This window comes from Myodes glareolus, chromosome X (assembly GCF_982192425.1).
Source record: "Myodes glareolus chromosome X, mMyoGla1.1, whole genome shotgun sequence".
Classification (NCBI taxonomy): domain Eukaryota; kingdom Metazoa; phylum Chordata; class Mammalia; order Rodentia; family Cricetidae; genus Myodes; species Myodes glareolus.
Window position 1 is genome coordinate 112,363,164 of NC_142053.1, and position 25,804 is coordinate 112,388,967.

The window sequence follows — 25,804 nt, forward strand, 5'->3', positions numbered from 1 at the left end:
TATAATTTTTGATGTACTACATTTGGGGGACTCTACATCTTTCCTTCTTTCTTTTGTTTGTAGCCCTACAGAGAGGGATCTTCCCCTCTTTCTACTTCACTCACTCATACTCAATGTTTGAGCTCTGCTTCATTTACAATTTTAAAGTCTACTATCTCCAGGTTTCACTTGATTGCAGACAATCTATTTTTTTAGACTGCAGTGGTTTTCTGTGATACCCACCTCTCCTGGCAGCCACAGGCCTAGTATTTTGCTTCCATCTCATGGAGATACGGGAAAAGTGCTGAGTGACTACAGCCTGCAACATATTGATTCCATCCAAAGAAAGTTTTGTTTTGCTCACAATATAGAGTTTTAGGTCTATGAATGGTTGGCCCATCGCTTTTGCGCCTGTGGTGAGGTGTCAGATCCTGTTGGCATTGTGGAAGAAATTACATGTGGTAGCAGGAAAGTGAAAGAGGGAACAAGAGCTAGAGGCCCCAAATTCCCCTCAATAACCTACTTTTTCCTCACAAGACTTTACCTCCCACAACGTCTACTGCCTCCCTACTTTGCCATGGGCTAGGAACCAACACCACATGGGAACTTTTAAGGTATACTTATCCAAACTATAGCGTGTCATGGAAAGAAATGGTCCTCAAGCTTAAGCACAAAATAACATCCTGTGTGGAGTTTTAAAAGTATAAATCTCAATGTACAGATTATAGTCTAGACAAATTATAGTGGAGCTGCCTCAGGTGCACTCATGCAAGCATTAACATTTTTATGATTTCCACATAATTCCAATGTGTAGCCAAGCGTCAGAACCAGAGTTCTCTGCAGTGACACTTTTGCCATTTTAGATTATGTAATATTTCCCTAAGGATCTGTGATAAAGTTGATTTGGGGCAGACCCGAGATTCTCTGTGAGCTTCCAGGATGGTGATGCTATAAGGTATCCTGGGTGCAAGACTACCAGTAAGAATTACTGATGAATTTATATTACGCTAGAGCAAGCAGCTTCTTCTTCTGAGACTTGCTGCTCCCTTCTGCTTGCTTGTAGTCTTAGCAGGAACAGAATAATGTCAAGAAAATGGAGGGGGTCTGGTATTCAGTTGCTGTGCATAGTATTAATATCCCAACTTTGCTTAGGCAGCAAAGCAACGATATGAGGAGATGTTAAAGAAGTTCAGAAACTGCGCTGAACTTCCAATTTCTCATTTATATTACTACTACACAAAATATTCTGGTCTATTCCTTTGGATAGGCTGGTAGATTCAGTTAGGCCTCAATAATCCTCTTTACCACTGTACAGTGCAGCAGTTTTGTAGGGGGCAAGGTATTGTTGAGGTTCAGAAAATGATGTCCCTTAGTTTGACACTTAGAAGTAACCTCATGATGAAAGTCTTTGTGAACTTCTTTTGTCCTGCCCATCTCTTGTCTCTCTACTGCTCCTGAAGCATAGGAATGGTCACTTTCTGGAGCTCCTCTGTATATTTAAAAGCCAGATCATCTAGAATATGAACTCATAGAAGCCCTGGAGTTGATAACACATTCAGAGTCCAAGTAAAGTTTTCCAAGGCTATCACCTTTTTTGTGTGTGTTTGTTTATTTTTTTGTCTTTGCTTCTTGTTGTATGTTTAATCTTACTTTAAGTGGCCCACAGCCTTCACCTATATGAAGAATGTATTTAAGTTTCAAGCTTCCAGTCCTTTGAATCACTTTTTGTGAGCCACATGTGTTCACATATTAATACGTGGAACTAAGAAAATAGTTTCTTGTTACTATTTTTGTCTTATAATAGTTTGTAGAATGAGATGGATAAAAAAACAGGTGCACATGTTGCTCAAAGAACCTCATCAAAGGAAACAAGAAAGGGATAATGATGATGTTGATGATGATGATAATGATGATGATGAATACTACTGAATATTTAGCATACCAACTACTACCTCACTTATTATTTAGAACAATTCTATTAGTAAGTATAATTTATAGCCTCATTTTGTATTAATGAAAACAGAGGCTTGGAGAGATTAACCTGACCAGTCAGCAAAGGACATAGGCAAGATTCAGTTCCAGGGAGACTGCCTCTGGACCTCACACTCTGATTTATTGCTTTATGCTGCTTCCAGGTCTTGAAGATGAGCCCTCCAGTGAAATATACGTGTATTCCAGTAGTTTGCCTTCTCTTCTTTCTCAGTAATGAGACTGAAAATTCAGGAATGTGGTGAAACTAGAGAATCTCAACTACTGGAATCCTGAAAACCTTTGATCTGCTCAAAAGAAGCCCTCAGATCACGTCTGACAAGCTACATTATCTATTTCTCACCATTACTCTGAAATGAGACCTAAACAATACATTTAATCATAACCTCAGTTTAACCTCAAATGAATGAATGAATGGATTCATCCAAATATGAAGTCTATTTTTTAATCTTCTAATTTAATCATACACCCATCATTTTTTAATTTTAGTATCGATAAAATAATCACACAGGTAAAAATTAATATGCTAAATAAACATATCTCATGTGTAATTCTTACACTCCTCGAAAGTATTCAGAGTTGTATATGAACCATTCCACTACTTTTTATTGTGCTGGGAATCAAACTGCGGGCCTTGTATGTACCAGACAAGCACTCTGCCTCTCATTCCCTTCCTTTCATTATTGTCTTTCTCCAGACTTTCTCAGCAGCAGCATTATTGATCTGCAAAGATGATAGCCCTCTGTTGTGGGGAACTGTCCTGTGCTATTAACAGGTTAAATAATGTCACCTCACCCCATATATGTTATAGTCCTAATTCCATTTAAGAGTTATAATGTATTCCAACCAGAATAAGATGCCTAGCCCAATGTTACCAGTATTGTATAACTCTGAATAAATTTAATCATGCATACGTGTTCTCCTAAAAATCACCATTTTTTCTTTTAAAATTTGTGTCTCTGTGTATATATATACATGTATGTGTCTGATACATTTATGTATATGTGTTCATGTGAATGCATGCATGGGGTGTGTGTGTTTGTACTTGCTTGTAGAGGAAAGAATTTGACATCATGTATCTTCATTTATTGGTCTCCACTTCATTTTTTGAGGCAGGGTCTCTCACTGAACCCAGAGCACACTGCATGGTTATGCTAGTTGACCAGTAAACGCAAAGGATCCTCCTGTCTCTGTCTATCCAGTGCTAAGATTGCAATTGCATACCACAATGCTTGGCTTTTTAATTTTTGAATTTTATGAATATGAGTGTTTTCCTGTGTGTATATCTGTGCACCATGTGCATGCCTGGTACCTGATGAAGCCAGATGAGGGCATTGGATCCCCTGAAACCGGTGTTACAGACTATTGTGAGTCATCATGTAGGGGCTGGGAAATCAACCTCAGTCTTCCAGAAGATCAGCGAGTGCTCTTAACTGCTGAGCTATCTTTCTAGTGCCCCACACCTAGCTTTTTACATGAGTGCTGAGGATCCAAAGACCGATTCTCAGGATTACATGACACACACTTTCCTCATTGAGCCATCTCCCCAGCCCCCTGACTTAATGCTTTTAATGAGCACTATAAGTTTGATATTCACACAGATTGATTCATGTGGCTCTACTATATTTATTTTCTAGTGTATATAATATTCCATTTTGAGGACATATCTATTTCCCCCTCTAGATGGTTCCCCTTCTTTCCAGGAACAAGACAGATGTAGACAAGTTTCCAGACTCAAATCTCATCATTGCAGAACCTAAAAAGAAGGATCTTTAAGGTCCTAGCTTTGTGCTAAATTCTCTTATTAAGGTCTTCACCTTAGTATTTTATGAGCTCACATCAGTTCTCACTTCCTCTTCATCTTGCCTTACCTCCTCTCTTTCTTTTCCCCCTCCCTTGCTCCTTCTCTCTCTCTCTCTCTCTCTCTCTCTCTCTCTCTCTCTCTTTCTTTCCAGCCTAGTAATATGTTTTAAAAACTCATTTCTGGCTGGATCTGGAATATATGACTTTAATCTCAATGCTTGGAAGGCAGAGGTCAGTCAGGCATACATAGTGATTACTAAACCAGTCATAGTTACACAGTGAGATTCTCTTTCAGAAACAGCAATGACATCTAGAATACCAGCAAAACCTTGCTATTTCAGGATTGCAGAAAACTTTTGAGTTATGATTCAACTTCCATGTTTTTCATTTAGGGTAATGTAAAAGTTATCCCCATTTACTAGAAACAGTGCATCACATTTTAGATAATGATCTTTCCTCTGAGCTGGTGTGATATGGCACGATCTTCTCCCAGTAAGCCATACCTCCCAGTCAACTCCACAGTATTAAACGAAAACAATGGTACCCTAAGATGCAGTATGTTGCTAAGCAACAATATAAAAATATGGGAATGTATATTGAACACAGTTTTGATTTGCAATAGTTTCAATTTAGTATGAGTTCATTAGGAGGTGACCATGATAAGTCATAGAACATCTGATTAATCAGGGGTGTTAGGACCAAAGGAGTGAATTTTTGTCCTCCAGGAAAGAAGTAATTTCTTGGGAATGAACTGAATAGTTGTATGAGCCTTAAGATGTTTTGGTGTTGGAACACTAAAATATGTCAGCAATATTTAACCGCCACTATAAATTTGAGATAGGGTCTTTATATATTTTCCAAAGAGGTCTTGAACTTGGAATCCCCTTGTCTTAGCCTCCCAGGCAAGAAAGATTGTTAGCACATGTCACAATGTCTAGCTTTAATAATCATCTTCTACAACATTCAAAGAAATAGATCTTGGACATTCTGTAGAATATTGTTTTCCCCTGGCATTTCCCTTGTTCATTACAATCCTGTTACAGACTGGTTTAGTTTATAGTTTATGATAAAATAAAACGTCAAAACAGTTACTAAGCTAAAAAGTTCTACAATATATCCTTCTAAACATAGTTCCAGAAGAATTATCTTTTGCCTTGTGTTGAGAATCAGAAAAATCAAGGACAGAAGTACTAACTACATTCCTAGGCTGAACTGATGCAGGTGGTATAGGCTCCTTTTCATTGAGCTGGGACAACTAGCAGAAAAGGCTGACTTAAATAGAACAATTTGAGCTGGAGAGTCTATGCTTTGTTGAAATAAATTAAAGTGGAGACCAGACCTGAAGAAACTCTGAGCAGACAAAGCCAGCCAAACCTCATAAATGACCTTCATCTTGTTTAATTTGTGACCCTAGGTGAAACACAATTTATAACATTTCTTGTAAAACGGAACATATTAAGGGAGAAAAAGCACTGCTAACTAGTCAGAAGCCACGAAGTTCTAAAACTAGGGACTTCCCTTCAGGATAGACAAACAAGGCCCCTCTGTAACTGATTTCCTTTGTTTTCTAAAGTCATTCTCCTGTGCTCCCTGCTGCAGCTCCTGAGCCACTTCTGGTTAAGGGCTGAGAATAGGTGTTTGGGTCCATGAATCCTTTAACATTTTATTGAGCCTCATTTCATCTTTTAGGAGGCCATAAGTTGTATACTTTACATCACTGCAATTGTCCCTCCTTTTTTGAAAAGATAAATGTCATAAAATTTATCTTAACTAGGCAAAGATGAGCTACATTTGTTTATGATGCAGAATATTACTTTAACTATGTAAAGGTGTGGTTTTTTTGCTTACGTGGCATTTGTTTAGAGATGTAAGGATGTGTGTTTAATTATGAAAAGATGTATTGCATTTGTTCCACTTTGCCTGCCAAAGGCACCCGATTAGTCTAATAAAGAGCTGAATGGCCAATAGCTGGGCAGAGAGAGGGATAGGCAGGGCTTCCAGGCAGAGAGAATAAATGGGGAGAAATCTGAGCTCTAAAAGAAGAAAGGGAAGAACGAGAGAAGGAAGAGAGAAAGAAGAACAGGCCCGGGGCAGGAAGCCAGGCAGATGCCAGCCAGCCAGACTGAGAAGCAGTGAAGGTAAGATTTACAGAGGATAAACAGGCAATAAGCTCCGAGGCAAACCTTAGATAATGAGACGCAGATTAAGTTAAAGGAGCTAGACAAAAAAGAGCCTGAACAAGGTTGCGCTTTCAAAACTAAGTCTCTATGTCATGATTAAGATGCTGATTAGTGGCCCACAAGAAAAAGCCTGCTACCAATGCCTGCACAATTCTAGGAAGGTTTCGCAAGCAGCAATTTTTGACTCCTTAGTGAAAGCTATCTACCTTTAATTGGCAAAGACACAGGAGTTAACTTGCTATACATTGATATTTAATTTGTGTGTGGTTTTACTTTGAAAGAGAAAAAAACAACCTTCCTCTTAAGTTAATAATTGTTTTGTGGTGTTAGGTTTTGAACCCAGAGCATCTCACATGCTAGGCAAGTACTCAACTCAGCTACAATCTGATCCTTCATTTAGTAATATTATACTATTCCTTTAACCATGTTCATTTTGTGTTTCCTTATAGAATGTATTTGGGCTACTGAATTTTCATGAAAAATAAAACCTTAACATATATAAAGTTAAAATAACAATGTAAACTTAGCATAGTTATTTTCTCACTTATAATTCAGTCTCTTTTAATAGATTGCCTCTGCCTTTTTTCCTTTTATTGAAAAATAGAATTTGTATATATAATATATCCTGGTTACTATATCCCCTCTCTCTACTCCACCCAGTTTCTCCCAACTTCCTCTACCTTCTGGATCAACTCCCTTACTGTCTCTCAGTAGGAAACAAACAGGCTTCTAAGGGATTATAATATACTATAACATTATAAAGTAAAACAAAAACTAACAAATTGGAATTAGACAAAACAAACAGAAAGAAAGATACCAAGAGAAGGCACAAGAAACAGAGACCCAATTCTTTACATCCTCAGGAATCTCGTAAAGACACTATACTGGAAGTGATAATATATACGCAGATGCTCCCACACAGACGTGCAGGTCCTGGGCATGTTGCCTCAGTCTATATGAGCTCATATGAGCTTCACTCTGTTGATTTAGAGTGCCTTGTTCTCCTGATGGCCTCTGTTTTCTCTGGCTCTTAAACTCTTCTGTGAAGTTTCCTGAGCTCAGAGGGGAAGAGTTTGATGGGTTTATCTCATTTAGTGCCGAGTGTTCCAAAGTCTGTCCCTCTCTATGTAATGTCTGGCTCTGGGTTTCTGAATTTGTTACCATCTGCTGCAAGAGGCAGTTTCTTTGCCTGGGTCTTATGAAATATTGTCCCAGTACATACACTCACTCTTTCCTGCCGGCTTGCTCTCCCTCTTTCTCCCCTCTCCCTCTCCTCCTTAGATATATTCCCACTCCAAAGTAGAAATATAAATCATACTTCTAGCATCCAATTCTGTATGGTTGATGAACAAATTCCATCATATTCTATACTTCTCAACAAGTCTCAATTCACTTTAGTCATACTAAATTTGTACGAAGACATAATATTTCAAGCCATTACAAAGTTTATCCACTGAAAAGAATGAGGAATGAAATTTCTGATGCCTTAGAGCTACAGCGGTAAGTTAGAAAAAGTGACTGAAGTCCTTCAGATGCTAGTCCTACAGGCATTTGCATTGGATATGGTGAATCTTTGAGTTGCAAAGATCATCTGTGATGAAAGGATCCCGTACTGCTGGAAGACTAATGATGTACATCAAAGCACCCAACGTTTACACTTGGCGAAACTGCTGAGAGGGGAACGAAGATCATCATCACTAAAGAAGGCGTTTCTTAAACCCCTAAGTTGCCTCACCTGTACTTTTAAGCGATGCAGTTGAGACCCCAGTAGCTGTAACCCTTGGTGCCAAGTTCTTAGTGTTTTCTAAAGTAAATAGGCACCCTCCAGAGAGAAGCAGAAGAAGTACTCTTAATAGGTGTTTTTCATCTTTACAGATAGTTGCCAGAAATTGTTTTATATAGCTAAATGTTAATATTTTAATTCAGTCCTAAAAGATTTAGCCCAACAAAATTATCAGAAATATGTAACTTATTGAAATTTGAGTTATGTGTTCATTTACATGATTATCTTTTTGCAAGTTCGTACATAGCCACAGGAGACAGGGCTGCATATTAAAGTAAGTCCTCTAGAGGACTATTGGTGCAGATAAATGCTCCCTCTTCTGATAGAATTCCCAAGAAGAAAAATCCAAAGCATGACTGTAAAGACAAAGGATAGCTGAAGGTACATCAAAATGGCCTTTTTAAAGTCAAATACCAAAGACTATGGAAGTATTTATGCCAGACGAGATCTTTTGACAGTGTTAGAAATTGATTCTGGGGCCTTGCTCCACTGTAAGACTACAACAGTAATCTCTCTCTTCTAGCTTTTTAATGAGAGTAGAGTTATTCAATATTTTATAAGACATAAAATACTTTGGGTAATCAAAGTTCAAGTTTTTAGCACTTTAACATGACACAGATTATCTACATGTAAGGAATAAGATGCAAGAAGTAATATTAGTGCTATTTTTAAAAAGGGGTTTAATAAGTAGAATGAATTCTAATGTGTTACTCAATTTAGTGTGCTGCCCTTTTTAATTTAAATGTTACACGTGGTTTCAGAGAAAAATATAATTTAGCTTGTCCTTGTACTTGGGAGAGATAAGATGGGCTGATTGGCAGAGACTTCCAAGTAATAAATGGTTGCTAAGTAATTTCATTAAAAGTAATGAAAAAGAGAAGAAAATGTTCAAAGGAGAACATCATAGAAATTAAAAGTACAGGTATGTTTAAAATTAAATAGATTCTAGTGAATTACTTTAATCTTTTTCAATTTTATGGGTAAGCCAATCACTATGAGTCACTAAGGAAACTGAGACCCCAGGGTACATATAGATAAAATGTAGCTATTCATTATTCATGCCTCTAGCTTCTAGTTAGAATACACTGGTGAAAAATATCAACATCAATATATATATATATATATATATATATATACATACACACACACATACATATATATATATATACCTTTTGCTAATGACTAAGTACAATAGGGTAGTGCTGCACATTGATTAGAATATTACTAATTACTAAGCACAATAGGGTTGTGCTTCACATTGATTAAAATATTAAAAAAAGAATATTAAAACATCTGGACTAGAAATGTGGCTAAATGGAAAAGTACTTGCCAAACATGTACAAGTCTATGGGTTCTATTCCCAGCACTATAAATAAATAAGCATAAAAAGTAAAACACACAATTATCTATTTTTATCTATCTATTTAGACATATCAGAATGGCAATTTATTATATGTACATATAATTGCCAAGTTTTAATAAGCAGGCACAGCAATGAGTATTCTCATGCACCATTAGTGGAAATATACATAATAAAGTAAATTTGAATAATATTTGAGAATAAAGCTTAAAATGTGTATAGCCTGTGAGACAACAATTCTATCCCTGTGCCTTTCCCTCCACAGAAATATGTGCTTATATGTAAACAGCACTCCCAATAGGAACAACTCAGTAGTTGCAGTATTGTACCAATGGAGATCGACTGGATAGCATACCATTCACCTAGGCAATTAGACTTCCCCACAACAACACGGATAAATTGTAAATACTAATGAAAGGCTGAGCTAAATGTGTTAGGCTATATACTAAATGATCTGATTGATAGATATATCAAAAATAGGCCAATGAAGTAATTTCTATTCAGTATGCAATTCAGGATACTCAGTTAAGGCAGGGGGTGTTTAGGATTATCATAAGGAAGAGACAGGTAAGGGACTTTTGGGGACTTCATCATTATACCATCCAGAAACAGAAGGAGGCCACAGTGCTGTTTTTTAATAATCTGTTATATACTTCTGATTGCACAAGCAATTACAAGATGATGTATTAATGAAATAGATCTTAGTGGTATTTCAGAAATATAGTTATTTATTCCACAAATGGGTACTTACCTACATAGTACTTACTTTTTTGTTGCTCTGGTAGGAGGGCACCTGGAAAGCAACGTAGGAAAGGAAGAGCTTGTTTAGGTTCATAATTTTGGGGTACAGCAGGGAAGGTATACTGACAGAAGAGTGAGGTAGCTGGTTGCATTGTGCCCACAGTCCAGAGTCAGGAAACACAGAGAGAAGAATGCTCTGCTTACTTTCCCTTTTTTATTCAGTCTGAGACCATAGATCATAGGATGGTGCCATGCTTATTCAGAGGAGGGCCTTCCCTCTTCAGTTAAACCTATTTGGAAATACTTTCACAGACACATGTAGAGGGTTCTTTTTTCTAGGTGGCTCTAAATCCTCTCAGGTTGGCTATGAAGATGAGTATTACACTGGGCCTCTGTTACAGATGTCTCTTTATTTTTAACCCAGATGGGCTTCAAGAGAACAACAAAAGTAACATATTTCATTTCATTTAGTTGGTTATTAATATGGAGTATGATTGGGAAATGCCCTTGCTCAAAATGAAGGGAAAGTTAAGTGATAAAAATAGCCCAAGGCTAGAAATTAGGTCCTAGAAGCCTCTAACATATGGGAGGAACTGTATTTGCTAATGAATTTCTTTCTCAGATTTGAATTATGTCCACAAGCCTATTTGAAAATTGCTTGACTTTTCTCTTTCATTCTTTATGATTTTCCTACATTGCTTGTAAGATGTTTCGATTAATTTTCTGAAACTTCTGACCAAGCACTTATAACATTTATTATTTGGAAGAATATACAGAATTCAAATTCAATCATTTTGAAAGCCCCTGACTAAGTGTTGGAGCCTACGGGGTAAACACAAAAATCAAACTTGAGAACTTTTGACCTTCCTCTCACTGATGTATGTTGAAAGCAATTACATGAATTTGTATTCCTGGCCTGGAAAAGGGAAGAAACGAAGCTAAAACAAAACCACTTTGATGAAGCTAATTTTCTACCAACAGCTTGGGCCACTTTTGACAGTGCTCTATTATTGTAATTTATAACCTTGTATGGGACAAGATATTCATTGGAAAGGGGCATTTGAGTTAATAAATTTAAGATTTGAATCCTGAATAAGGGAGGATCATACATCGACCAATATAGTACCTAAAAGAATAGAACACTTAACAAATTACAATTCACTAAAATTTTATTATAAATGGCAAAGAGGAATAAATTAGAATGCAGATTACATCAAGCAATCCCTTCTATTGCACATATTGAGGTACTATTGCAGCTACATATGAGTGGACAATCCAGAAACTTTGGCTAGATTTTTATTGCCATAAAGTATATGAGTACTGAAATAAAATTCATATCTCTCCATTTGAACATATGCTATTTAAGTGCATTCTCAAAACATCTTCTGCTATGCTTAGGCAGTAACTTCAAACCTTTCAGAAGTGCATATCTACTATGCCCATGAAATGTGTGGGTCAGCTCTAGTTGCTAAGAAACCAGAGCTTTAAATTAGTTCTATTATCAAAGGGCAAAGTTGGAAAGTAATCATTTGTTCCTAATTAGAAAAAGATATATACAGTTTAATACTGCAAGGTATAAAATGCCACTATTTGCATTGAGATTTGGTTGTGTCTTACTGGAAATCATTACTCCACACTTTCCTGGCAAAATATTTAAAAGGACCATTAAGATGAATGCATGTCTTATCTTTCAATATACGTAGATAGATGTATTTTCCCCTTACTGGTGTGTAGAAAGTTTCAACCTGTTAGGCTCATAGCTGTTTTCACTTTCTCCCTCCAGTGGGAGTCATATTCAAACCTATAAAACAATGCCTGAATATTTTCCATTTTGAAATTTTGGATCCTGAAGTCCTTGTACCGGTCTACAATCTCCACCACCCCCTCTCTCCTAAGACAGGAGTTGATGGAAGGTAGGTGGGTGAGAGACTTAATCACACTATTACTTAGATTTCTGTCTTTAACATTTGGGGAGATTGTGGGGACAACTTTTAAATTAATAAATACTGAATGAAACTCATATTTAAAAATTCCATATGACCTGTTTAACCTTAGCTACAAAGTAGTTTTAAATGCCCACGAGACAATAAACTCATCTGGAGGACAGAAGAGAGAATCAGTTTTAAGAACATTTGCTTATTTACACAATAGAGGGAAAGAACTGATTCCCACAAGTTCTCCTCTGACAACCACATTTGATGTATGCAAAGGATACATACATCAAAAAAAGAGAGAGTAATAGTTTTGAAGGTAGTGGAAAACGTCAGAATTCTGAAGACTGTTCAATGGACCTATGAGTGTGAAAATGAGCACCTATCTTGGGATAAGCAATTTTGATCCTTGGAAAGGAGTCAAATTACATTGTGAAGTGTGAGAAGAGGTGAGGAAATGGAAATTATTGAGCATTTATTTGTAAAATTGGGTGAGGATATAGAAAAGAAAAATGAGCACCAATCTGACAACCTACCTCAAGACCAAGCAATACCACTTTTGGGTATATACCCAAAGGATTCTGAATCATACCACAAGAACATGTGCTCAACTATGTTCATAGCAGCATTATGTGTCATAGTCAGAACCTGAAAACAACCTAAATGCCCCTCAACTGAAGAACAGATAAGGAAAATATGATGCATTTACACAATGGAGTACTACACAGCAAAAAAATAATGACATCTTGAAATCTGTAGGCAAATGGATGGATCTAGAAAACATCATATTGAGTGAGGTAACCCGGACCCAGAAAAACAAATATCATATGTACTCACTCATAAGTAACTTTTAGACATAAAGCAAAGAAAAAGCAGCCCACAGTTCACATTTCCAGAGAACCTAGACAACAAAGATGACACTAAGAGAGACATACATGGATCTAATCTACATGGAAAGTCGAAAAAGACAAGATCTCCTGAGTAAAGGTCCTGAGCGTGGGGACTTTGGGGGAGGGTAGAAGGGAGGCGAGAGGAAGAAAGGGGAGCGGAGAAAAGTATATAGCTCAATAAAAACAATTTTAAAAATGAAAATGAAAAAAATAGATAGAGGGAGATTGTCAGTTGAATAGAGCTTAAGGAAGTTTAAATACTAATGGCAGGAGAACTGGTGTTCAAAACTCAGGGCTTAGAAGAGAAGAATTTTCTTTTGCGACTTTGGTTTGTAAACTTTTAAACTTCTTTGAAATGAAAGAAAACAATGATCTGGTGAGTTTGTGGTAGAGAGAGGGCTTTTAGGTGTGCTTGAAGTAGGACTCTGCTTCCATTTCTTTACCTTTCCATAAGAACCACCCCCTTTCCAAGACTAAGCATTCCTCTCAAGCATCCTTTCCCCTTGTTGGCAAAATAGTCATAGACATTCCAGGCTGTACATATACTTACCTCTAAATGTCCTCACTAAAAGAGCTAAAATAAAAACAAAATTCCACTGAAGAGTAACACTGGGTGGTTATGAGTTGTGAAGTGAAAGATTATTTTTTTCTGCATAAACTGTTTTGTGTAGTTGGTTTTTATTTTTTTGTTCATTTTTCCTCCTTGGAGGCCCACCACCCAGCTTCCAAATGAATACTTGGAGAGTTATTCTCATTTATGAATGCCTAGCCTTAGCTTGGTTTGTTTCTAGCCAATTTTTCTAACTTGAAATTATCCCATTTCTCTTTAACGACGTTTTGCCTCTGGACTTTTTTTTAACCTTTATTTTTATATATCTTTCTTTCCTTCTTACTCTGTGGCTGTGTCAGTAGGTGTCTGACCATTGGTGTTCTCTCTTTCTCCTTTTCTCACTCCTCCCTCTTTACTAGAGCCTACATTTCTCCTCCTATTTATTCTCTCTGCCTGGCAGGGCAGCCATGCCTATCCCTTTCCTGCCTAGCTATTGGCCATTCAGCTCTTTATTAGACCAATTAGGTGTTTTGGGCAGGCAAATTAACACAGCTTTACAGAGTTAAACAACGGATCATACAAGAATACAACACATCTTTGCATCATTAAGCAAATATTTCACAGCATATATGAATGTAGCACATCTTGAACTAATATTCCACAACAGTCTTGTATTCTTTTCTTTTTTACTATGTAAGTTCTTTCATTCAGTAGTTCTTAAATGATGGCTCAAAGGTTCAGGGTGCATACTTCTCTTGAAGAGGACCAGCATGCATTTCTCAGCACTATCACTGAAGGGCTTGCACCCGCCAGCAACTCCATGGTTATCTGACAATCACTTCTTGTCTCCTTGTACACCTGCACTCATGCCCACATATACTACAGAGACATACATGTATACACATAATTAAAAATAAAGATAATCTTAAACAGGATATTTCTTAAAATTTTTATTGCTTTATAAATAATACCACTCAAAATTTCCACTTCTTCCCCTCTTCCCATTTTCCTCCCCTCTTCCCATTTTCCTCCCCTCTTCCCATTTTCCTCCCCCTTCCCCTCCCCTCCCTTCCAGTCCTAAGAGAAGGCAGGGTACCCTAAACAGAATAATTTTTAAATGAGAAAATAAACATTGTAGAGAGTATGAAAATAGATTTCCCTATGAATAGTAGTGAGATTTTTCAGCTAAAATTCTCTTCTAAAAGAGTGGGAGGAAACCCTATCTTGGGAAGTAGTGGCAAAAGGTTTACTGGCTGCATCTAGCACCTGACTGGGATATCCAGGGAATGAAGGAAAGACAGACTGACAAACACAGAAAAGCTGGAGTAAGGTGGACTGGGACTGCTAGTGAAGAAATCACAGAACTCTAGGAGCATGGAGTGTTTATTACATACAGTTGAGCTGGAAGGCATGGTTGTTACATGCAGATAGAAAGAATTTAGGGTTTATGGTGTATAGCGGAAGCAAGAAAACAAGGTTTGCTAATCTCCATAGGACAGTCTCTGTAGGGAGCAGTCTTCAGGCCAGTAGTATCAAGGCAGAGAGAGTTATGGTAGACATTTTCTGTACACACTGTCAACTCTCTCACTCTGTCCCCCAGGAAAGACTTTTGCCATCCCTCTGAGCTATGGTGCCATTGACATATCCATTGTCCATATCAACAGCACACATTCACTTGGGACTTCACTCATTCAAGGTTTTCTCCTCTCCCTAAACATGTCTTCTTGACACATGAATCCTCCGGGACCAGCTTTTCTCTATGGGGTTGATGAAGAAGGTGACATCTAATAAATATTATCAGAATCATCTATCGAGTCCATCTATATTGTGCTTTCATCTATATTTAAAGTAGAGCAGACGAATGCCACTGTATAATACTGAACCATAGAAAAGTCAGTAATAGATTTATATCCCATAGCCAGCCTCCTGGGACCCCTTATTGATTAGTTGCATAGTCTTACATTGAGTGATTCATTAACCACACAGTGACACAGTTTAACTCTTTGGGCTCCCTTATTATTTTTTTTTTCTAGGGAGTGGTGGTACTTGCTTTTGATTTTTTTATTCTGAATTATAATTTTCTAAGATTGTGGTTTGTATAACTTCTTTTTTTAAGTAAATTTTATTAAATTATAAAAGTTTCCATTTCCGACCCCCCTCCCAACACCCTCCCACTCCCCCCACTCCCCCTCCTCCTCCCTCTTCGTCCCCCAGGGCAGTCAGGGTTTCCTGCCCTGTGGGAAGTTCCAGTTCCTTCCCCCTCCCTCCAGGTCCAGGAAGGTGAGTGTCCAAACAGACTGGATCCCCAAACTCCAGTATATGTAGAGGAAACAGGTCCCAGTGTCATAGTCAATGGCTTTTCAGAAAGACTTCGGGCCAGCCACAGTCAGAGAATCCGGCCAAATTCCGAGAATCTGGTTAGATCACGTCCTCGTTCAGTCCCAGTCCAACTGGCCTTGGTAAACTCTCATCAGATCCGTTCCCTTGTATCAGTGGGTGATAGCATCCCTCGCAGTACTGATTTCGTTTTTCATGTTCTTCCTCCTTCTGCTCCTCATTTGGACCTCGGGGGGCTCAGTCCGGTGCTCCAATGTGGGTCTCCGACTGTATCGCCGTCCTTCGCCAGATGAAGGATCACTCCGAAGGCCCTCTGGATGGAAGCTCTTGTATAACTTCTTAAGGCGTATGTGCTATGAACACTTAATGGTTATTTTGTTCTCACATCCCTACTCCCTCAGTCACTCTCATGATTTTACAGTCAGTCAGTATATATTTTCTACAAGAAGCTGCCATTTTAGTTTCTAAGCTATTACTGTGGACTAGGTCAGGGTACTGTCCTGACATGAGAAAAATACATGTATAAAAAATAACTACATCACTGTCCAAACAAATCTAAATTTTCAAAGCAATAGAGCATTTTATTACTTGACCAGTGCCTGCATTATACATCTCAACAGGGCTTAACTTTATTCTGCATTGGTCTCTTCCACTTAACGAATATTTTAGTAGAGTGAAAAAGGTAACCATGGTTACTGAAATAAAACTCCTTTCATGTGCAAAGGCAGAGGCTGTGCACGTTTGAAGTGTTACTCATACCTCTACATCTTAAGAGCATTTAACAAATTGGACTTGTCTTCACTGTTCTGCTTCAGATGACTTTCGTCATTATTTGAATGGCATGTACTTCTTCATCTGAAGTACCTGCTGCTGCTTCAATACTTGTAACCTGCCTTGATATCACAGTTAGGAGAAATTTTCCTGCCCTACTGCTTGATGTTTTCCTCCCCATGAAATTCATTTTCAAGTAAATAACCTAAGAAGTGGTTTTATGAGCATTAAACAAGTAATTCTTCAGTACATTAATTTTGAAAGCATTGGTTGCCAGTGAGTACAAAGAAAGAACAAATTTCAAGGCTGACATTTTCTAGTCTAGGGACAAGAAGGCATTTATCTAAAGATTTTCTAATGTATGCAACTGGACAGCCATTTAATAAAGCCACAAACAACAACTATAATAACTATTGAATGTAAGTACATTATGCAAAAGACATAATTTTACCTTATAATACAGCAGCTTCATAAAGATTTTATTATCTCAATTAAGCATCTCAACTACTAAGTGCCAGAGTCTCAAATCTGAGTCCCAAACTCACCCTATTACATCACTGGCTACGTGCTTTTAAAAATAACTAACAGTTCTGTTATTTTTTAAGGCACTGGGATGTTTTCTGCTAAAAGGCATATATAGAGAGTTGTTATGTCATCTCGCCATGTTTTAGTAGACTTTTGCACATGATTTTTTCCTTGCTTGTGAAATATAGATGGAAACCAGAAGAATGACTATTGGTAGCCTTGATTTTGCCTCATTTCTTACTATCCTACCATAAACTAGTAAATGTGTTTTGGTGTAATTTTTGTGGAGGTAATGTATCTAAGAATCATTATGATATCCTCATCAAAGTGATGATTACGGTATGGTGGTAGAATTTGCCTTACTACAATCATTTCTCCTTAAGATGTCAAGGAAGCATGAAATCTTTGTGTTTTACAATTAACCTAGCAAACTTTGGTCTAACTTATATCTCCTCACTTATGAAAGAGACAGTATTTCTTTTTTTGATGTAAATGAAGGTTTTATTTCTTTGTTTGTAGTAAACAACATCCTGTATATGCAAGTTATAAAAACAACTGCCCAGGTTACTGCACATATACTTTGCTTAAAACCACTGAATCTACACTTGGACTTGCTAACATCTAACTGGTGCTTAAAATGGGATGGTGTGGGATAATTGTCTGTAGTCTGTCAATAATGCTTTAAATAAATGCTGATTGGCCAGGTAGGAAGTATAGGTGGATCAACCAGACAGGAAGTAGAGGTGGGGCAATGAGAACAGGAGAATTCTGGGAAGCAGGAAGCTCCCTCTACAGTTCCTGCCCAGATCACCAAAGAAGCAGGATGTGACCTACCCCGCTGAGAAAGGTACTGAGCCATGTGGCTAACATAGATAAGAATAATGGGTTAATATAAGCTACAAGAGCTAATAAGTAGCCTGAGCTAGTGGGCCAATCAGTATATAATCTTATGGAGATCTCTGTGTGATTTTCTTTGGGACTTGCGAACTGTGGGGTACCCGGCGGGACAGAAACCCCAACAAGTAGGCCTCTTCATGTTACAATGGGATAATGAGACTGGGAATTTCTGTCTTCATATTGTGTTTGTCCGCACTGTTGCTTTCACCTTTCGGTCAGATTCTACTGAACTGTATATTAATTATGCTGACAACTTTTAAAATGTTTAGCTCAAGACCATAATATATGAAGAAATTGACCTGCTGTCCCTTGGAATTGATGTATAATTCCCTTCTCTCATCTTTGTGCCTTTTCAGCAATTCAATTACCTAACATCCCTCAGCCTTAGTCTGAGACTTGTTGGTTCAAAATGATGACGTCAACAGCAGGAGAAACTCAGCCATTCTTAGGCTAAGTTGACTGTCCACTGACCTACAAAGTCAAGACAAAATTAATAGCACACAAAAAGTAAATATCTCCCAGAGCATGCTCCTGGCCAGTGGAAAATGACCAAACTTCAGCCAACGAAGAGACAGTATTTCTAACTTCATTAGGTTTCATAAGATTTCGGGGGGAGAAAACAGAGCAAGCACTCACTGGAAGAAGAAATGCCCTTCACAAATGTGTATTATTGCGATAGTGACTAAATCTGAAAATGCTTTTTTCCATTTTATTGTTTCTGAACTACATATGACTGAATTGCGAATCCAAATGCTGATACTTTTGATGAAGAGTTCCCAATCTGCTTTCCACGAAAACCCACCAAGCGCTGAGCTGTTGACATGATTCTAAAGAAAATAGGAGCAGATTCCATTTGAATACAATTTGAAGAAAGAGGAGATTCAAGACATAAAATACTTGTTAAAGTCTTCACCAATCCTAAAAATGTAATGTTATTCTTCTCTGTGAGAGTAAAGTGTTTATGAGAAGGACACTAGCTGGTGATAACACTACTGTCTAACTGCAGAGAACATAAAAAGTCAAACTCCAAAGGCTGCCAAAAGATATTAAATAAAAAACAACTATAAACAAATCTAATCCTCAAAGATTAAAAAAGGCCAGGAGCTGTCAAGACAATATCCATAAAGCAGAATAAATTTTGAATTGTCCTCAGTCCTTGAGACAATATATTAGGGTCAGAATCTTGTCAAAAACTAGACCAATGACAATTTTTTAAAAAAACTGTTCAGTTCTCAGCTTGTAGTTAGACTATATGCCAATGAGCTTGCTTTTTTCTTCTTTCTTTCTTTCTTTCTTTCTTTCTTTCTTTCCTTTCTTTCTTTCTTCCTTTCTTCCTTCTTCCTTTCTTCCCTTCCTTCTTCCCTCCCTCCCTCCCTCCCTCCCTCCCTCCCTCCCTCCCTCCCTCCCTCCCTTCCTTCCTTCCTTCCTTCCTTCCTTCCTTCCTTCCTTCCTTCCTTTCTTCCTTTTCTCATACATTACATCCAGACAGCTACATATGGACCTAAGCTTCCCTTCCCTCCACTCTCCTACTTCTCCCACTTCTCCCCCCCCCCACACCACCCCTCTCCCCCAGACCCACTCCTCCTCCTTTCCCCTTTGGAAAAGAGCAGGCCTCCCAGGGATTACAACTGAACAGAACAGGATACAATAGGATTAGACCTTCATGCCAAGGCTGGATGAGCCTTAACCATTTAAGGGTTATTAAGCCAGGTCAGGGGAAAGAATCAAAGGAACTCCTTCTTCTCTGTTCTGTTATTTAACCATTTAATTACAGTGGCGACGATTGTGCCTGCTTATTTATACCTTGGGCTGTAATTTAATTGTATGTCATTTATTTTGGTGCTCAAAATTGTTTCCATTTTGGTCATTATGAAAGGGTCAGAGTGACTACTGAAATTGAGAGACTGTCACTGTGCTCTGGAAAATGAAAAAAAAGGAAGGTGGGGTTTGTTACCTGGAGAGAGGGTGACGCGCCCAACTGGAAAACAGGAAGCTTCAATACTAATCTCAATTCTGAACCATTCAGCTCTGTGATTCTAAGTCAGCCAGGTAGCCTGTAAGGCATTGTAAAGTAGCAGTTCTAGACAAGAAATAGAGTCAACTGTGCCCAGTAGATAATGAGAATGAGAACAAGACAATGTGTGTGTGTGTGTGTGTGTGTGTGTGTGTGAGAGAGAGAGAGAGAGAGAGAGAGAGAGAGAGAGACTTTACTACTTGTGATACTCTGACATGTGGAAGTGAAGTGGTTTGGGTGAAAATGAATAAAACACCATTAAGTTGTTGCTGTTGTTTTGTTGAACTACCACCTCTTCAACACACCACTATATATCCACAGTTCATTTTTACCGAGATTGCCTTCTTACTCTTTCAAGCCATATGCTATAATTTTTGAGATGAGAAACTTATTCTGCTGTCCAGGGTGGTCTAAAATTTACTATATACTCCAGGCTAGCCTACAACTTGTTGAAATCTCTGTTTCAGCCCCTAGAGCACTGCAGTTACAGTTGTGAGACCCCACATTTGGCTCACTCTTTTACTGTTGGTGAAACCCCAGACTTTCTTTGGATTCGATCAGTTTTTCCAATAACATCATTTTATAGTCCAGTTTACCTTGTTGCATTGGTTACCCTGTTTTAAAGACTGTTGGCCGTGTATAACTTAGGATGCCCCCTAATTGGGGCTATCTGTTGTTTTCTCATTGTTTGGATTTAGAGATTGTGAAAGAAGAAAACCACACTGGAATGAGATGCTTTAATCACATCCCAACAGGGGACACCTGACATCCACACTAGTGATAGTATCCTTCGTAACTAAGATAAGGGGCTGTTTGCCAAGTTTATTCACTGAACAGTTATCACTTTTCTCTTGCCATACTCTTAATAATACTAATCATTCTCTCAATAAACTTAGTCCAAACTCAGTGAGAAGATGAAGCGCCAAGTTTTGGAGAAGGGGTATAATCTAAATATTGTATAAAAATAGATCCATTGTTCTATGTCTTCTACTTTGGGTTCTGTTATGGTTGAAATATGAAAATTCCTCACAGGTTCATGTACTAAGGGTTCAGTTGATGGATGTGTGATTTGGGGGAAAACCTTTACTAATGGCTTGTTCCAGGAGTGGCATTAATCCATATGATGACATCATTTGGAAGTGGTGAAAACGTCTGGAGGTGGGGGAACCTCTTGAAAAGTGTAGGCCTCTGGTGTGCATTCTTAGAAGCTATTTCTTGCCCTGGCCCTTTCTTTCGTAGCTCTTTTTATCTCTTGTTTACTGTGAGATGATCAACTACCACATTCTCCCACTCCCATGGTTTTCTGTTTCATCATGGACCCAGAAACAGGAAGTGAAGTGGCCATGCATTGAGCCTTCCAAAACTGTGGTTTAAAGTAAGTAATTAGTCCTTTAAATGCTTCTGTCAGAAATCTCACAGCAATGCAAAAATAATAAAGATATTTAGTTGCTCAGTTTTGGCCAATGAGGCACATATTAAGATTGCTTACCTATCAATTTGGCACACCTTATCCTTTATATTGGTTTTCAGCACTACAAGGCTTTTTAGCTTCATTTTGTCCCACTGTGTCTTTCTAGCTCCCACCCTAGAACTGATCATTGAGAATTGCTTATGCCTTTGAATAAAAAAATTGTAATGTTCTTAACTCAACATGGAGAATACCCCATAGTGTGAACACTGAGTTTGAATTTTGACTTCCTGAGCATACCAGCTGCAGCAGTTCACCATAAACTTAGTGGTTCCAAACAACATAAATGTAATCTTATATTTCGAGAGGTCAGAGGTTTGAAATAACTCTTACTGGGATAAAATCAAGGTGTTGGCAGATGTGGACTCTTCTAGAGGCCTCAGAGAATCTGATCTTCACCTTTCTTACCTTCTAGAGGCTTCTTACATGGCTTGACTCTTGGTGGCATAGATCCTACTTGTGTTTAATTCTCCAAATTCCTTTCTCTCCTCCTATTTTCCTCCTTCCTATGTCTCACCAGCTTCTTTTGCTTGCTTTGACTTTTCCTGGGTAATTCAGGTTATCCTCTCATTTTAAGAGCATCTTCAAAACTGTGGGGTTTTTTTGTAAGGTAAAGTATTCACAGGTTCTAGAAACTCAACAACTTTGTAAGCTATTATATTGCCTGTCACACAAAGACTAATAAGAATATTGTTAGTCGAGAGTTTGATTTTCCAAATTAGCAGTTTAGGAGAGAAGATGACACTGAAAATAAAGAGAATGAAAAACCCTCGACATAAAATTGCATGACAAAATTATTATGAGGGTTCGTAATTGTTATCTTAATGAATAATTAGTTTGGAATCTTGGCAGAAAAGTGCCCTGAATGTATTGTTGTGAAGTTGCTCACCATGCTTGGCAGCGCTGCTTTCGGCAGTCTCTCCCACCTCCTCCTCAAATTTACTCTTGCAGTCAACCTTTATTTTCTTGAGTTCGTGGTGTTTTCTTGACTTCTAGCAAAGTATTAATCCTTCATACTTATCTAGTTCTTGCCCAATCTTTTGATTTGCCTCTCTACTAAGTTCCTAAGTGACTTTCCATGCACTGTAGCACAAATTCTTATTGGTTTTAATGATAAAAACCTGGAGTCGGATATGGACGTAAATGCAGAAAGATCAGAAAAGCAGAGCAGCCAGTCACTAGTTCTTACTTCTGTTGAATCTTTAGACTAAAGGGGAGATCCTGTTCCTATGAATCCTCGGATGGAAGGCTTCAAGCTCCTGTCTCCTCCTGCCTTATGTTCCTCTCTCCACCCAGCTATAACACTCCTGTCTCCACCTCCCTAGTGCTAGGATTAAAGGCATGTGATCCCAAGGGCTGGGATCACCTTTGTGTGAGCTCTGTTTCTCTCTCTCTCTCTCTCTCTCTCTCTTTTTAATTAATTAATTTATTTATTAAAAATTTCCACCTCCTCCCCGCCTGTCTTTTCCCTCCCCCTCTTCACCTCCCCCTCCCTTTCTAGTCTTAAGAGCAGTCAGGGTTCCCTGCACCATGGGAAGTCCAAGGTCCTCCCCCCTCCATCCAGGTCTATAAAGGTAAGCATCTAAACAAACCAGGCTCCCACAAAGTCAGTCCATGCAGTAGAATCGAAACCCAGTGCCATTGCCCTTGGCTTCTCCGTCAGCCTTCGTTGCCAGCCACATTGAGAGTGTCCAGTTTGATCACACGCTCCATCACTCCCAGTCCAGCTGGCATAGGTGAGCTCCTTCTGTTTTTCTTTTAGACTGATTCAGTCTCATGTAACCCAGGGTGGCCTTGAACTAACAGAGATCCATCTGCCTCTGTCTCCCGAGTGCTGGGATTAAAGAGTGTGCCACCACTGCCTGGCATCTATGGCTAACTAGTGTGGCTCACTTCACACACTGATCTTCAGGCAAGCTTTATATGTTACAGCACAAACAAAATATCACCACAATGCACCAGTTATGTTAGTTGTTTTTCTTAAAGATTGCATTACAATTAACAAATTACTTATTGTGATATATACAAGTATTAATTATTTCTTAATTAATCTTTTTTTCTAAGAGTTTCATTAGTATCTCCTCTCTTCTGCTGAAAGAGCATCCTTGAAGATAATCAATAGGCACCACTTGACAACAATGACAGCAGCCATTTCTTTTTCTCCATGGATATTTGTTAATACGGATTTTGAGACTTCAGGCTTAGAGAACATGGTAGACTGGCTTTTTGTTTAACAATATCAATCTCCCTTACTTTATTTCTACAGGAAAAATAGCATTCTCCTCACCTCTTTGTTGATAAGCTTGATCAATGAAAAGTGGGCAAAAAAAGTGACAGAGTGGATTCAATATCTAAATGTTAAGAAGCCCCAAGTACTTTCTTCCAGACCATTGCTACGAAGAAAATGGACACATGAAGTTACAGACTAGAGACTAGGGCATGTTACAGACCTGCCCCAGTTACCTTGCAGATCTATAGCCTGATTCATGCAAAGTACCCTATATATTGTAGATCTTGGGTTTGAAATTGGAGGTTGCTCCTTGAAGGACATTTCCAACTTCAAAAACCTGTATATCTCCTTGAGAGTCTCTGTGACCATTAGAATACACTGTGCCCATGCTGATGCAAGCTGGTAATGCCAGGAAATGGACATCGTTGAGAGTAATGCTCAGCCAGTGACTGACAAAATTTCTGTATAATATTCAGTTCCTTTACTCCTTAGGCAATGTAATGGAAACATTAACTTTCTAGAATGATTCTTATAAGTTTCCTCTTAAGTTCTTAAGTTCAATTCCAGATGCCCCACAGGATCTCTCTCTCTCTCTCTCTCTCTCTCTCTCTCTCTCTCTCACTCTCTCTCTCTTTTTCACACACACACACACACACACACACACACACACACACACACACACACATTTCTGTTCATCTTCCCTTCCATGCACATCCCTACACTTTGACTGGCATTTCTTATCCAAGAGTTTTGACTCCAGTAATTGGATTTGACTATTGTGTTGATATACCACATAAGATGGCTGCCTAGCTACTCAGGTAACCAAAAAAAAAAAAAAAAAAAAAAAAAAAAAAAAAAAAAAAAGAAAAAAGAAAAAAGAAAAGAGAAAAAAAAACAAGAAAGCATAGGAACTGAGGAGAAATTGGAAAGAACTCATCTTAGGGTAGCAGAGAGGTCCTTCCTTCCCAAGGATTCATACCATCAAACTCCAGCTCCATCAGAAATTCAACATTTGCTCCCCCTAGAGTTGTTCTATAGAGTCATGCACGTATTATTAGCTAGTGACACGGTGCTAGCCAAAGACTTACATAACAACCTCTTTAGGTAAAGAGGTGCTCCTGGTCTTCCTCAGCACTTTTTCTCTGCTATTTTCTGTAGTTAATTCTGGAAATGTAATGGCAAGAAGTCATACCTCAGAACTTACCATGATCCTCCTCACCAGTAGAAAGCATTGTCGCATATTACATTTGTTTTGGTGGCAGTCAACTGATGACCTATAAATAAAGTCTGAGGTTGAAACTTTAACTTGGGCCACCAGATTCTTGAAATATATCTGTTATGCAAGGCTCTATTTTCCAGGGGAGAAGATCTTACAATACAAAGTAGGAAGGAAAAATGAATTCAATCATATAATTCTATCAACTCTCTCTCAGTAAACAGATTATGGGAGTATGAATTTAGAGATGAACACAATTCAAGAACTTGTTTGGTAGTCATTTTAGTATCAAAAAATTGTCTATCTGAGGATTAGCTATTAATATGAAGCGAAAAATTTAGCTTTTTCTCTTGTCATCTGCCATTGCAGAGTACAAGTCAAAATGCTTGTATATGATGATGGGACTTTCATTCCACTATTGCAAGTTCCTCTGACAAAACCTGTGAGCTACGGAAAGCTGTTTGCTGAAGAGAGATGGTTACCACAAAGTCCTCAGCATTTTATATTGTTGAGTTATTTCAGTTCTTAGAGGTCAGAATAAAATCCTCTTGGGAAAGCAAGATGACACAGTGCCTGTGTAACTGTTCAGAGCTCTTAACCCCATGCAAGAATATTAAGCCTAGAGAGTTTAGAAGTATAGGATTTAGTTGATGTCACCTTCATGGTATTTCTAAAGGAAAGAACTATAATACAAGGATTGAAGGGGATATACTTATCCATCATACACTATAAAGTCAGGGTTTCATAAAGGTCTTATCACAAAATGAAAAGAACAAGAGGTGAGAATGTGCTTCCAGACGGATATAGTCCCATTGATGCACAGCATAAAATGTTACAGCTGCAAAGGACCTCAGAACGATCTCATCTAATTCTCTATATTTTACCAATCCGGAAGTGTATCCACTTGATGCCCATACGATCACTTTCATTATCCACCACTGTGTCACTTCGCAGAAAAAATATTCTTAGAGTTGCAGCCTTATGATCACGCAGCTAGAAACCCTCCGCCCTTGAGCCATGAGGAAAGACAAGGACCACGGTAGTGGTGCAGATGAATCTTTTTGTGTGCACTCAGATTGCGTGGACATTTCATTTCCTAAAGAGGAGAAATTTTACATTGCTTTATAGATCACACTCTGT

At 38.2% G+C, this 25,804-nt stretch overlaps 1 protein-coding gene across 2 annotated transcripts in view; it reads left to right on the forward strand.

The window, feature by feature from the left end:
• Positions 1 to 18,164, forward strand: part of Mospd2 (motile sperm domain containing 2) — a 106,337-nt gene extending 88,173 nt beyond the window's left edge. Inside the window, exon 15 of one of the 2 annotated variants that reach the window (XM_048446198.3) lies at positions 2,115 to 2,856. In XM_048446198.3, coding sequence (XP_048302155.2) covers positions 2,115 to 2,213 — 99 coding nt within the window. In that variant the 3' untranslated portion in view covers positions 2,214 to 2,856. Of the gene's footprint in view, positions 1 to 2,114; positions 2,857 to 18,092 lie in introns of those variants that run through there. The other variant, XM_085684572.2, reaches the window with a different exon arrangement.
• Positions 18,165 to 25,804: the final 7,640 nt, after the last annotated feature.